At 40.3% G+C, this 13,780-nt stretch overlaps 1 protein-coding gene across 2 annotated transcripts in view; it reads left to right on the forward strand.

Annotated features, from left to right (window-relative positions):
• The window catches only part of RBKS (ribokinase), a gene marked incomplete at both ends in the record, with an annotated part of 87,704 nt that overhangs the window by 25,468 nt on the left and 48,456 nt on the right, over nt 1–13,780 (forward strand). Inside the window, 3 exons of one of the 2 annotated variants that reach the window (XM_079721357.1) lie at nt 2,863–2,926; nt 4,080–4,142; nt 7,721–7,885. In XM_079721357.1, the coding sequence (XP_079577483.1) occupies nt 2,863–2,926; nt 4,080–4,142; nt 7,721–7,885 (292 nt within the window). The remainder of the gene's footprint in view (nt 1–2,862; nt 2,927–4,079; nt 4,143–7,720; nt 7,886–13,780) is intronic. The other variant, XM_079721358.1, reaches the window with a different exon arrangement.

Genomic DNA, 13,780 nt, shown 5'->3' on the forward strand with positions numbered 1-13,780 from the left:
GTCTTCCTATTCTTAGGCTTTTTTCACTACTTTTACTTTGTAATGCATCACTACAACCTCTATGTGAAGTTAATGGAGCTACAGTCGACTTCTTCTAATCCCCAACAGTGTTGCTATTTTTCCATTTATTTTTGACAAGAGAATACCAAAGAAGGCAAAAACAAAGGATTTTATTCCACTTCTCATGTAGAACTTAGAAGGCCAGCCAACAGATTTGCCAGGAAATCACTATTAGAATAAATCTGGAACCATAACAATCACTGAGGGATGTAGCCAATCAGGTAATTCTCTGGGCAGGAAGAAGACAGGCAGCTACTGCAGCCTCTAAAATACAGCTGCAGCAAGCCTGCAAAAGCTTTCACACCCTGAGCATGAAACCCCTTCCTAATTAGGCCTCTGATGCACATGATGTTCCACCTGGTGTTATAGTTGTGTCTCCATGTCTTATTTTCCCCCCAATATTATCAGTTTCTTGAGGGCAAAACTCCATGTTTTGGTTTCTTCCTCCCCTCCAACAATTCTTCCAAACCCTGGCACTTCCTAATATTTGTAATATCAGCACCATTTATCAAGCCTGCCCTTGGTATTCACCTTAAACAGATTTCGCCTGTATAAAACTGATAGGGAAGGGTAGAGAAGTTCCTTTGCTCTAATTTGTATCAGGCTCCACATGCCTAGGGATGGCCTTTCTTAATTCCTACAGCATTCTTATAATGATACTTGCCCAACTATACAACACTTTTGATTACCCATGGGAGAGAGTTAAATAATGTAAATAAATTTTTTTTTTTAAAGATGAGATAACAAAGATTTTGTTTTCTGGTATGAGTCTTTGACCTAAGAAACAGGATGCCTTGGCTCTTACCTGGTAGAAAATGGCCAGCCTTCCATAAAGGAAACCTTTAGTCGATGACCTCCTTCTACCAGGGGGCTCTCCCCACAGCAACCCCTCTGTACTTCACTGTAGAGATAGAAATTCTACTAATAACAACTTACATAGTATTTGAGATTATTGCCTAATCAGCATTTCCACCAGAAAAGGAGCACAGGGAAAAGTGTTCCTTAAGGAAGAAGGCATCAGAGGTGACATTTAAATCAGAGGTCAGCAAACTACGTCCCATGGGGCAAATCTTGGTCACCATGTACTTTTGTAAGTAAAGTTTTATTGGAACACAGCCATACCCATTTGTTTACAGAGTGTCTTTGGCTGTTTTCACACTACAATAGCAGAGCTGAACAGGTGCAGGAGAGACCGTCTGGCCTGCAATGTCTAAATCATTACTACCTATCTGGCCCTTGACAGAAAAACTTTTCTGACCCTTAACCTAGACAGGCTAAAAGCTTACCGGGAAATGTTATCATCACTCATTGAGGTTCTTGATCAAGTAAACCTCTAGGTTTCTTTCTGTTGATACGTCCAAAGAGGAGCAGAATACACCAGAAGTGCTGACACCTAGATAGAGACGTTATCCACTGAGCAAGTGCTCATCTGCAGGATAGAAAAATAGAAGTATAGTTCAGGTGTGGCACGCCTAAAAGCCTATGGGGCCAAACAGGTAAGATACATTGCAGTAGGCCAGGTGGGGGCTATGGGGAACTAGAGAGCATGTGCTCACTAATGAGATAGGTTCAGCTCTGTTGTCTTGCAAGAATGTAGGCCTGGTGTTTACCAGGACCTCTAAATTTTCAGGACTTCCCAGAAACGTGTTTGTTTTTGTGGAGTCTCCTGATATTTAAATGGTGACAAGCTGGTTAAAAGTAAAAATAGGAGGAGACCCACACAAAAACCTGCACATGGATGTTTATAGCAGCTTAATTCACAATTGCCAAAACTTGGAAGCAACCAAGATGTCCTTCAGTGGGTGAATGGGGAAATAAACGGTACATCCATGCCATGGAATATCATTCAGCGCTAAAAAGAAATGAGTAATCAGGCCACGAAAAGACATGGCGGAACCTTAGATGCATATTACTAAGTGAAAGAAGCCATTCTGAAAAGGCTACATGGTGTGTGATTCCAATTATATGGCATTCTGGAAAAGAAAAACTATGGAGACAGTGAAAAGATCAGTAGTTTCCAGGGGCTAAGAGGAGGGAGGGATGAACAGGCAGAGCATAGAGGATTTTTAGGGCAGTGAAACTATTCTATATGAGACTATAATGGTGGATACATGTCTATACATTTGTCAAAACCCAAAGAATGTACCATCCCAGAATGGACCCAGATGTAAGTATGCAGTTTGTGTGACAATGATGTGTCAATATAGATTCATTGATTGTAAAAAATGTGCAACCCTAATCATGTTGTCTGTGAATGGAAGAGTCCAAAGGAAAAATCGAAGTATCATTACCAGAATGGATGCTAGGATGCAAAACTACAGAATTCCACTACACCAACTTACCCAAGTTAGCTAGGACTTTTTAAACTCCCTCCCCTTTGCCCCATGTCAGGGTCAGTGGAGAAGATAAGATTCTAAAACACCAGGCAGGTCATTACAAAGATGCCTTCATTTATACTGAAGTATGAACAGCTGAGATTCTTCATAAATACTGAGGATTGTTGATTGTCTCTGTCTCAATGGCAATTTCCATATAAAAAGATCAAAATGAGAGTGAAGCTACAGAACTTGTGACAGTCATTAAATGTTTCACGTTTTAGGCAGGATACAAATGGAACATTAATATATAACAATCCTTTGGGCTGAAATCAAGTACAGCATCTTACATTAAGAAGATTAATTAGTTAATGTTTACAAAGTACCATGCAGATATGCCCTTTTAAAATGCTAAGTATTCTAAAAACTACATTGTAGCATTTTACTAAATGTAAAAAATCTAATGTTCATCATTTCTTTGGTACAGGTTGGCAAAGATTCCTTTGGCAATGATTATATAGAAAACTTGAAACAGAATGATATTTCTACAGGTAAAATTTCATCTTTCTTTTTTTTTTTTTTGCGGTACGCAGGCCTCTCACTGTTGTGGCCTCTCCCGTTGCGGAGCACAGGCTCCGGACGCGCAGGCTCAGCAGCCGTGGCTGAGGGGGTCAGCCGCTCCGCGGCATGTGGGATCCTCCCGGACCGGGGCACAAACCTGTGTCCCCTGCATCGGCAGGCGGACTCTCAACCACTGCGCCACCAGGGAAGCCCCCATCTTTCTTAAAGTTAGTTTTTATAACTTTCTTCTGGAATCTGGTTACAAGTTGAAAATACAATAGAATTATTAGATCCTCCCCTGGTGGCCAGAGAATTTTTATGCACAGCTTTGTCTAGTCTTGCTTAAATATCCTTTGGTTAATTCTTTCATGTACGTTTCTCCAGACAGGAATAAAATGATAGGAGGTTACAAGCATTCATCTCATAGAAATGTTTCAAAAGTAGGTGACAAGAGAAAACAGGTGCTGCATTCACAAAAGATATCTTAAGAAAAGTCATTGAATGTCATAGCTGGAAATGATCTTAGAAACCACTGATGCTGATACCATCATTTCACAAAAGAGAAAACTGAAGGCCAGATTGGTTCTGAATTTGTCCAAGAGCACACAGTTAGCTGGAGCCAGAGCCAGGACTGGAGTGCAGGTCTTTGGCTCCAGTTCAAGGCTCTTTGCTGCTGCCAAAGGCTGCCTGATCAACATTTCCATTTACACTCCAGACCATCGTTCTTGATGAGATGCGAAGCTTATGAAAATGAAGAAAATCAAACAATCTCATTTTATGAGTTTGACCTTTAGTCTTTCATCTCAAGTCTGTCATTTCTTTCACTGAAGAAAAGAAATATGGTGGTCTAGAAAAATGCATATGTGTACAACTGTGAATAATCTGAAGGCATTGGAAGCGGGGGTGGTTTGCTGGGTTGCCACTAATGTAGAAAAAAGGCGCAGCTAAGTGTGAAGACTTGTATTTTCCTCATTGTATAGGTGATGGGTATAAATTAGCACTAATTACTTATTTCTTTTTCATCATTCCAGATGGTTAAAGGTTAAAAAGTTTTTCCAAGGATTAGTGGTGCATTGAAATTGTTAAAACAGATTATCCTTGCCAGGCTGTACATACGTGACTGTGATTTCCTTTTTCTTTTAGAATTTACATATCAGACTAAAGATGCTGCGACAGGAACTGCTTCTATAATTGTCAGTAATGAAGGTATGTGTTTCACATATTGGAGTATCATTTCCAGAACTAGAGCAGAAGCATCAATTTTTACCCTATTCCTATGGATCTCTTACCATAACCACCACTCCAAGTTCTAATGTGTGGTCTTTCCAATCTAAATATATATGTTGCCCTTTACTTATACTTCCCTAGTTGATCATTCAAATACAGAATTGTCCATCCAATACATATGAAGTGGTATAGTTGCCTCAAAATTATACTTATATTCTGTAGCATTCCATTACCCTTCACGTGAACCCAGAATTGATATTTCTCTCTATAGTTAAGTATTCATCTGTCATTTCAGTTATACTAAGTAAATAAATGTAAATAGATAGATGCAAAAGAAAGTTGATGAATCATATTTATAGAATATTTACTGAGCAAATGGCAGCAACCAGTTACTTCTAACTTATTGTTAGTGTTCAATTTTGTCTGCTCTTTAAACAGCAAACAAATCTCAAAAGTCTATATATACAGCTATGCCTGTCACGAGGCCTTGCAATAGTTGAAACATTTGTCTTTTAAAAAAAGTAACTTCCAGGACTTCACTGGTGGCACAGTGGTTAAGAATCCGCCTCCCAATGCAGGGGACACAGGTTCGTTCCCTGGTCCAGGAAGATCCCACATGCCGCAGAGCAACTAAGCCCATGCGCCACAACTACTGAGCCCGTGTGCCACAACTACTAAATCCCACGCACCTAGAGCCCATGCTCTGCAACGAGAAGCCACCGCGATGAGAAGCCCGTGCACAACAACAAAGAGTAGCCCCCACTCACTGCAGCTAGAGAAACCCTGCGCACCAGCAACAAAGACCCAACACAGCCATAAATAAATAAATAAATAAATTTACGGGGGGGATAAAAACAGTAACTTCCCTTTACCCTCAAGTAAACTTTTCATAATTGCTGCCAACTATTTTAAGTATAAAAACACCTACATAAGATTTTTTTTTTTTTTTGGCGGTACGCGGGCCTCTCACTGCTGTGGCCTCTCCCGCCGCGGAGCACAGGCTCCGGGCGCGCAGGCTCAGTGGCCATGGCTCACAGGCCCAGCCGCTCCGCAGCATGTGGGATCTTCCCGGACCGGAGCACGAACTCGTGTCCCCTGCATCGGCAGGCAGACTCTCAACCACTGCGCCACCAGGGAAGCCCTATATAAGATTTTTTAAAATTAGAATTAACATTCAGAAGGACCAAGCATTTCATGGAGCACCTAGAACAGAAGAACCTACTGCATTGTGAGAAGTCAGAGTGCATTGTTTTAAATTAGGATTTGTCACAATATGGCTTTTATTTATAATGCAGTTTCACAAAATCATTTATAATGAAGTTATGGTATTTTTAGTTCTACTTTAGTGATCTCAAAGTTGCAATAACAACCCCCCAAAAAATATATTCCACTTAAAGGCAGTAGACAAAAGATTTCATTCTAACAGCAGTCTGTGTCCATTATTTTAAGCTACATTTAAGTAATTATTGCTGCTAACAGCAGCTCATTCCCTGTCTTAAACCCCTTTTTTGTGTTCTAGGGATATCGAGTTCTGTTTCTTTCTTACCTGTGTAACAAAATACTGCATTTTCCGTGCAAAGATATTTAATATTGTGTACGGGGTGCCTGTTATGGTAGACTCTGTCTGGTTTATAGTGTATGGTAATGCCCTCGAGAGTATAGATTGTAGTAGAAGAGCTAACACAAATACCCAGAGAGGCAACAATCAGCATCTTTAAATGAAGGGATGAGTAGCAGTTTTGACAAGTTTAATTTGAGGCATGAACGAGCTCGCCATATGGCAGTGTCCACCAGACAGCTTTCATCTTGGGCTTTGTCACTCATCAGCCAAGGCCAGGCCAGAAATGTCTATTCAGGAGTCAGCAACACAGAGCAGCAGTTGACTGTAGCAGAGAGAATGAGGTCACTGAAGGAGAAAGGCGAGGAGGTATGCTGTCTTTCAGTGTGCGGGTACTTTGAATTTTTCCAGTACTGAGATAGGGTTTATGCTGAACCATCCCCACTTTATTAAGTCCTCCTTGGCCAACAGACACATCTGTGGTAAGATGATAGGCCAGCATGTGTTCTGCGGTCAGAGGTAATTTTAGGTCACGTCTATACAAGATCAGCACAAGCAGCCTAGAGCACAGAAAAGACTGATGCAACTCATCCCCCTAGGTCAGGCTGTCCTATAGAATATAATGCAAGCCACGTCCATAATTTTACATTTTCCATTAGCCACATTTTAAAAAGTAAAAAGGAACTGGTAAAATTAATCTTAATATATTCACTTAACTCAGTATATCCAAAATATTGTCCTTTCAATGTGTAATCAAAATGTTCTTTAAAATTAATGAGGGACTTCCCTGGTGGTGCGGTGGTTAAGAATCCGCCTGCCAATGTAGAGGACACGGGTTTGAGCCCTGGTCCAGGAAGATCCCACATGCCGCAGAGCAACTGAGTCTGTGTGCTACAACTACTGAGCCTGCGCTCTAGAGCCCGTGAGCCACAACTACTGAAGCCTGCGTGCCACAACTACTGAAGCCCGCGCACCTAGAGCCCGTGCTCCACAGCAAGAGAAGCCACTGCAATGAGAAGCCTACACGCCGCAACAAAGAGTAGCCCCCACTCGCCGCAACTAGAGAAAGCCCGCGTGCAGCAACAAAGACCCAATGCAACCAAAAATAACTTAATTAACAAATTTAAATAAATAAATAAATAAAATTAATGAGATATTTTACCTTCTTACAACTCAGTCTTTGAAATCTGCTATGTATTGTACAATTGAAGCACATTGCACTCTAGACAAGCCACATTTCAAGTGCCCGGTCGCCACATGTGGCTTGTGCTCATGACTACCGTATTGGACAGCACAGCTCCTGAGAGTTCACCTGACAGAGAAAATGCACCACCACGCCTCCCTCACTTGCGTGGGATTGTAGAGAGTGGGTCCAAGTGATAAGCATACAAGATTCCTTAGTCCTGCTTCTGTTTGATCTAGTACAGTATAGGACAAATATCACTCTCTCCCTACCGTAAGTTATCTCGTATAGTTTTTCATGTTTGATATCATAAAATGTGTTTTGATTTACAAAATCACTTTTCTGAATACCCTGGGGTACACACATGAACTGACTGCATGCTAAAGAGCATTAGTTTTTAGCATTAAGCAAGCTGATTCCTATTTATACTCATCATTATGACCTCTGTCATTTAGGATTCAGAATCTTTACCACATATATTGTACCAGCCATTTCCCATAAGAGAAAATTTTTAAGTATGTTATATATAATTCATCAGCTAATATTCTTTGTAAATATATAAGAATATTGATAAGGGAAATCTTTTTTTTTTAGATTTTTTTCTCAAGATGATCAGAATAATGTGATTCCTACAGAGATGTAAAGGAAGATCCATTAGGAATACGAAATTTAACCTGAATGGCTTAGAAGTGCTAGAATTAATACTTACAACACAAGTTATATATAATGACTTTCTAAGGGTGATTGTAACCTTGCAGGATGTCGTTGCTTCGTTTTGCTTGATTTTTAATATAAACATGTAGAAATTCTTTATAGGCCAGAATATCATCGTTATAGTGGCTGGAGCAAATTTACTTTTGAATACTGAAGACCTGAGGGAAGCAGCCAGTGCCATTAGCAGAGCCAAAGTAATGATCTGCCAGCTAGAAGTAACTCCAGCAGCTTCTTTGGAAGCCCTGAGAATAGCCCACAGCAGTGGAGGTAATTCTACACATTTGTCCTTCTTTCTGTAAAAGCTTTTATCACTGTTAACCTTTCAAGTTAAGCAAAGCCATACTTTTTCTGCAGTAAAATATTCTTTCTCCTATCTGTGAGATTCACTGTCTTCCTGTAGTTCTCGATAATGTTAGAAAACCTTAAAAATAGTGATGAGTAGCATTTCTGATATTCTGAAATACAAATCTCCAATCTAGTTAGCAGAAATAATTCAAGTAGTAACTAGAATCTTTGAAGCAGCCCATTGTCCAAGATACACTCTAAGTAGTAGAATGAGTTCCGTTCTGACAAGCAGAGGTTAAGCTGCAGGTCATGTATAATCACTGCCCAGGTACCTTTGGATAAACATCTCAAGGAACTGAAGATTTGTTCTTTCTCCTTTTTGTAAAACTTTATTGTCTTTTCTATAAACAACAAAAGATTATTTATATGTAATATTTTCTATGTTGTCAGTGTCCTTTAAGCAGCTCTTTTTGTTTTGTTTGATCTTTGACTTTGGAAATTTTCAAGCACACAAAAGCAGGCGGAATTGTATAAGGAAACCTATCACCCAGCTTCAACAGTCATCGACTCGTGGCTAATCTTGATTCATCTGTTCTTCCACCCACTCCCCTTCTCTCAACCCCAGCACATAACCAACTTTTTAAAACTGCAGATAGTTTCTTTCTGTTTGCTTCTTTTTTACCACTGACTAGTGGGGAAAGCGTCTTCTGAGTTAGAATCCCATTTATGTTCCTTGTTAGCTTTGTGGTCTTAGCAGAATTATCTGATTTTTCTGAGCCTTGTCTGTTAAATGCATACAGAAATCCTCCCCTACAGAATTGGTCTAAGAATGAAATAAAATATGATGCCAAGTATGGTGTAGTACTTCTCAGTAAACACCAATTTTCTTTTCTCTTTCACTTCTCTCTTTAAATTAAAATTAGGATAATATCCTGATCTCAGCACCCTTTGGTCAAAAAAATCAAAATAAAAAGTAGCCACTCTAAGACAGTGGCTACTCCTTGATATGTGGCCATAGTTCTGTGAATTATACTAAGAAGAAAATAGGGAGAGAACCACATTGACTTTTCCAGATAAAACTTTCTCATCAAGATACAAAACCAAAAAAAAGAAGAAGAAAAAGAACAGTAAGTGTGTGTATGTATCTGTGTGTTTATATAAGTGATTCTCTCAAAGTGTATAGTGTTCTACATAGCAATACATAGCAATAAATGGAAAATAAGTTACTGAAATGATTTTGTGGAGAATTTTAAAATGTATGTCCTGATTTAACAAATTTCCTCTTGGCAAAACAACATGCTGTGGCAAATTCTCACTGACATTTAATGTATTTTTAATGGACTCGAAGCTGTCAGAAAGAATTTTAAGCCAAAACCCATTTGGTTACATTTTCTCAGGGTGTCACAGATAAAGTCTAAGGCTTATGGTGAGCATTCTCTGCACTGACTGCACTCATCGTAATCAGGTGATGTGAGTACACCGTGCCACTTCATTCATGCTCCTGTCTTTCCTTGTACAGGTCAAAGTATATTCTCATGTAACTTCTTTTTTTCCTACTGTCCCTTGCTTCTCAGAGATGACTGTTCCCTCTGTCCTAGTCTAATGGCCTGTTACCTACCCAGCTTGTGGCAGAGAGAAAGGTACAGGAACCACAGTTGAGGAGCTAACCTCTCACAGGTGAGGCTAGAGTTACCCGGATGGACAGGCAGCCTGACTCGGGCTGTCATCTGTGTCGGGGGGGGTGTCCAGCAATGCCTCCTCCATCACCTGCCAGGCAGTTCTTCTAGTCGAGGAGCTGGAGGATCTGAGGCATCAGGAATGGGTGGGGGTAGGTGATAGAGGGCCAAAGATCACCTAGCCTACTTCACATTTTTACTGAGAGCCAGCATGCCTAAGTAGTGATTCTGCATGATCTTTCTTATATAGTAATATTGGAAGTAGTAATTCCTGCACTTAATGTACTTTACAGTTTATAAAGCACTTTCATGTATATTTGATCCTCAGAAAAACCTTATGACAAAAATATGGCAGGCATTATTCTCCCAGACTGAAGGGGAGAAGGCAGACTCGGAGAGGTTAAGTAATTAGCTCAACCAAGGTCACTGTAGAAACCAGGATTCCAGACTCCAAGACCCAAGTTCTGTGTCCTAGAGCACACTTTAAATAAAGAAACTGCCACATCCCGTTGATATCAAGGAACTGAGCCTTTATGAAGAGTATCTCTAGAAAAGTGAAATCCATGAATTGTAACAATGTCCAACATGTAGCCTAAGCTTTGAGTGTTATTACTGCTCGAGTCATAGAGACAAGACCCTAGAGTGTTCTCAGCAATGTGTCCCCTCTCTCCCTCATAAAACACACACGCAAGTGCCCATGCACACAGGAGCCTCTGTCTAGAACTCAACTGGTCCCCATTTGGTAGTTACCAGTCAGACACAGCTTAGATTTTATACTATGAGTGGTGTGTGTGTGTGTGTGTGTGTGTGTGTGTGTGTGTTTGAATTTAATGCGTCTTCATTCTCACCTGAGAGAAGAGTGGTACAATGAAAGGAGCACTGGTTTGGGAGTCATGAAGTATGGCTTTGAATTCAGAATCAATCACTTACCAAATGGGGGACCTCATGCAAGTAGGTCAGTTCCTTGCACTGAGCCTCATTTTCTTCTGTGAAACAAGGGAATTGGACTGAGAGCTCTCACAGTTCTTCAGTGTCACAATGTGAGAATGGGCTGATCACAGAGCAGGCCCGGCAGAGCATAAAGATCTGTTGAGCGCTGAGTGTCCTGTCCATTACCCCACAAGGCCGCATATGTGCTAATCAGCATTATTCCATCTACAAGAAAGATGGTAAAATCCTTGTCATCATCATCATCTATGGGTTTATTATCACAACTCCCTTATCTGTATACTTATCTGTATACTTAAAAGCAGTGATGTTTGAATTAAACACATTGTATAATTGGATTATATATCAGTTGTTAAAATACAGAGGAAAAAGACCCCCCACCTTCATCTTTGATTATACTATCTCAGAAATCGCTCTCTTTACCAAAATGAAAGTATTGGTTTTAAACAGCACCTGCGACACCAAAAATGACGTGGGAGCCTTCTACAGCCCCCTCCTCTCTAGGTCACAGTGGTGTGAGGTACGCCCACGGCAGAGCTGGTGGTACAGCTGCTTGTGATGAAATTATGCCTGTTGGTTCTGGTCTTTATATCCATTTCAAAGCAAATGGGACATTACAGGAACAATTATAAATAATTGAGATTGTAAGATTGCCAAGATTAAACTCTAGGTAGGATACAAAATATCTTTTAATGCCACTTTAGTCCTTTTCCATTTGGCAAACAAAATTTCTTGGCTGGCCACCTTGACTTTCACAATAACATGGTCCAGCACATAGCCCAAGCTTTGGGTGTTTTTGCTGCTCAAGTCACAGAGAAGAACCTCTAGAGTGGGAGACTGCTAAGCCAGTGTTTTGGGTAGCCCAACCTTCCTGCGGTTTCTTTACTTAGGGTGATTTTCTTCCCCTGTTTCTCTGAGCTCGTTATTAGGGCCTTCTTAACTGTCCAGCCCCCTGCCCTCCATGGTGACATCATTAAGAGCTTCCACCTCATTTTCCTGTCTTTGTGCCTATACAACTGCCTCCCTGGGCCTCACCAGTTCCTCACTGACATTATTGCACCAGCCATTGACATGCTGTTAAGACAACTGGGAGTTTAGTCCGTCGTACGTTGTAATGAATAATAATTACAGTTGGGTGCTGTCAGTCACCTCTGCAACTCCAAGTTACTCCATGGTACATCCTGTGTTCTCTAGTTTTGCATGGTTCCAGGATGACATCAGTTTTTTTTTCATCTTGACTATTACATATTTGCATTCTTCTTTGATGAACTACATCTACTAATTCTTCCCTTTTTTTTCATCATGGTAAAGTATTCATGCTTATTTATGGTAGCATGAGCCAAAGAGACTCCTTTCTTTATGGTATTTTCACTTTTCCCCTAAATTTAGTTATTAGACTCGAAGCCTATGTATCCAGTTTCTTTTGATAAGAGTGCTTTCCCTTGGTAAGATACAGGCAAATAAGACTTGCTTGATTTTTATACAGTATTTACAGTCAAATTAAATTGTAGAATTTCTCAATCCAGCAATTGTTGCTTAAAATTCAATGTCATTGTTTCTTTAAAATTTGTTTTTGGGACTTCCTGGTGGTGCAGTGGTTAAGAATCCTCCTGCCAATTCAGGGGATACGGGTTCGAGCCCTGGTCCGGGAAGATACCACATGCTATGGAGCAACTAAGCCCATGCGCCACAACTACTGAGCCTGCGCTCTAGAGCCGGTGAGCCACAACTACTGAGCCCACGTGCCACAACTACTGAAGCCCACGCACCTAGAGCCCGTGCTTCTCAACAAGAGAAGCCACTGCAATGAGAAGCCTGTGCACCACAATGAAGAGTAGCCCCCGCTCGCCGCAACTAGAGAAAGCCCACGTGCAGCAACTAAGACGCAGCACAGCCAAAAATAAATAAATTTTTTAAAAAAATTTGTTTTTATTGTGAAAAATTTCAAGTATGGTAAACTCATATATACTCTCATTTAGCTTCAACAATTATCAACACTTGGCCAGTCTTGTTTCATCTATACCCCAACTTATTACTCCCATCCCCCATTGCAACCTTGGATTATTTTGAAGCGAAACCCAGACATTACATCATTTCACTCACAGTGTACTCATTTTTTCCATTACATCATTTCACTCACAGTGTACTCATTTTTTCTTTTTTTTAATCTGTTGTGTATCTACACACTAGCAATTCTTTTTATTTATTTATTTATTTATTAATTTTTGGCTGCGTTGGGTCTTTGTTGCTGCACGCCGGCTTTCTCTAGTTGCGGCGAATGGGGGCTACTCTTTGTTGCGGTGCACAGGCTTCTCATTGAGGTGGCTTCTCTTGTTGCGGAGCACAGGCTCTAAGCACACGAGCTTCAGTAGTTGTGGCACACGGGCTTAGTTGCTCCACGGCATGTGAGATCTTCCCGGACCAGGGATTGAACCCGTGTCCCCTGCATTGGCAGGCAGAGTCTTAACCACTGTGCCACCAGGGAAGCCCATGTACTCGTTTTTTGATGTGAGATATTATATATATTTTAAGAATTATGTCTTTGCATGATGTATAGCAGTTAATCTGTGGTCAGATTTATTCTCAGCCTTTTGTAACTAATCACTTATTAGTTTAGTGAGTAATCTCTCAGACTTTTTTCTCTTCTATGTAAGTGTATAAATGTAAATACACATATAGCTATGTTTTATTTGTTTTGTTCAAAAAAGAGATCCTACCATAGACTTTATTATAAAACTGCCTTTTTCACTTATAAATATAGAAGTCTTTCTGTGACAAAACAGAGATCTGCTTCATTCTTTTGAACAGCAGCAGGGCATTCCATTGGACGTATGTGTCATAATTTTTTATCCACTCTGATAGATACTTAGGTTTCTTTTGGTTTTTTTCTGTTACAAGCAGAGCTGAATGAACGTCACTGTACCTCATCTTTGCAGGCCTGTGTATGTCAGTAGGGCAGGGTTAGAAAAGGAATTGCTGGATCAAGGATCTTTTAGGATAAAATGGAACTTTTATAAGAAGAATGGCTCTACCCTATTGTTGCATACTGATAGCTTGCTCTAACTTGTGCTCAGAGCTGCTGAGTGCAGCTTTGAGGATCAGATTAGGTGAGCAATGGTGTTTCAATTTAATGCTTGAGGAAAATAGGGAACAACATATTTATTTTGAAAACCTAAAAAGTAAATGGGTGTGTTAGAATGCTGGGCAATGATGGCTTTTATGCATAATTGACATCTCTGAGGCCTTGCAAAAG

The sequence above is a fragment of the Hyperoodon ampullatus genome (genome assembly GCF_949752795.1).
Source record: "Hyperoodon ampullatus genome assembly, chromosome: 15".
In the NCBI taxonomy this organism is placed as follows: domain Eukaryota; kingdom Metazoa; phylum Chordata; class Mammalia; order Artiodactyla; family Ziphiidae; genus Hyperoodon; species Hyperoodon ampullatus.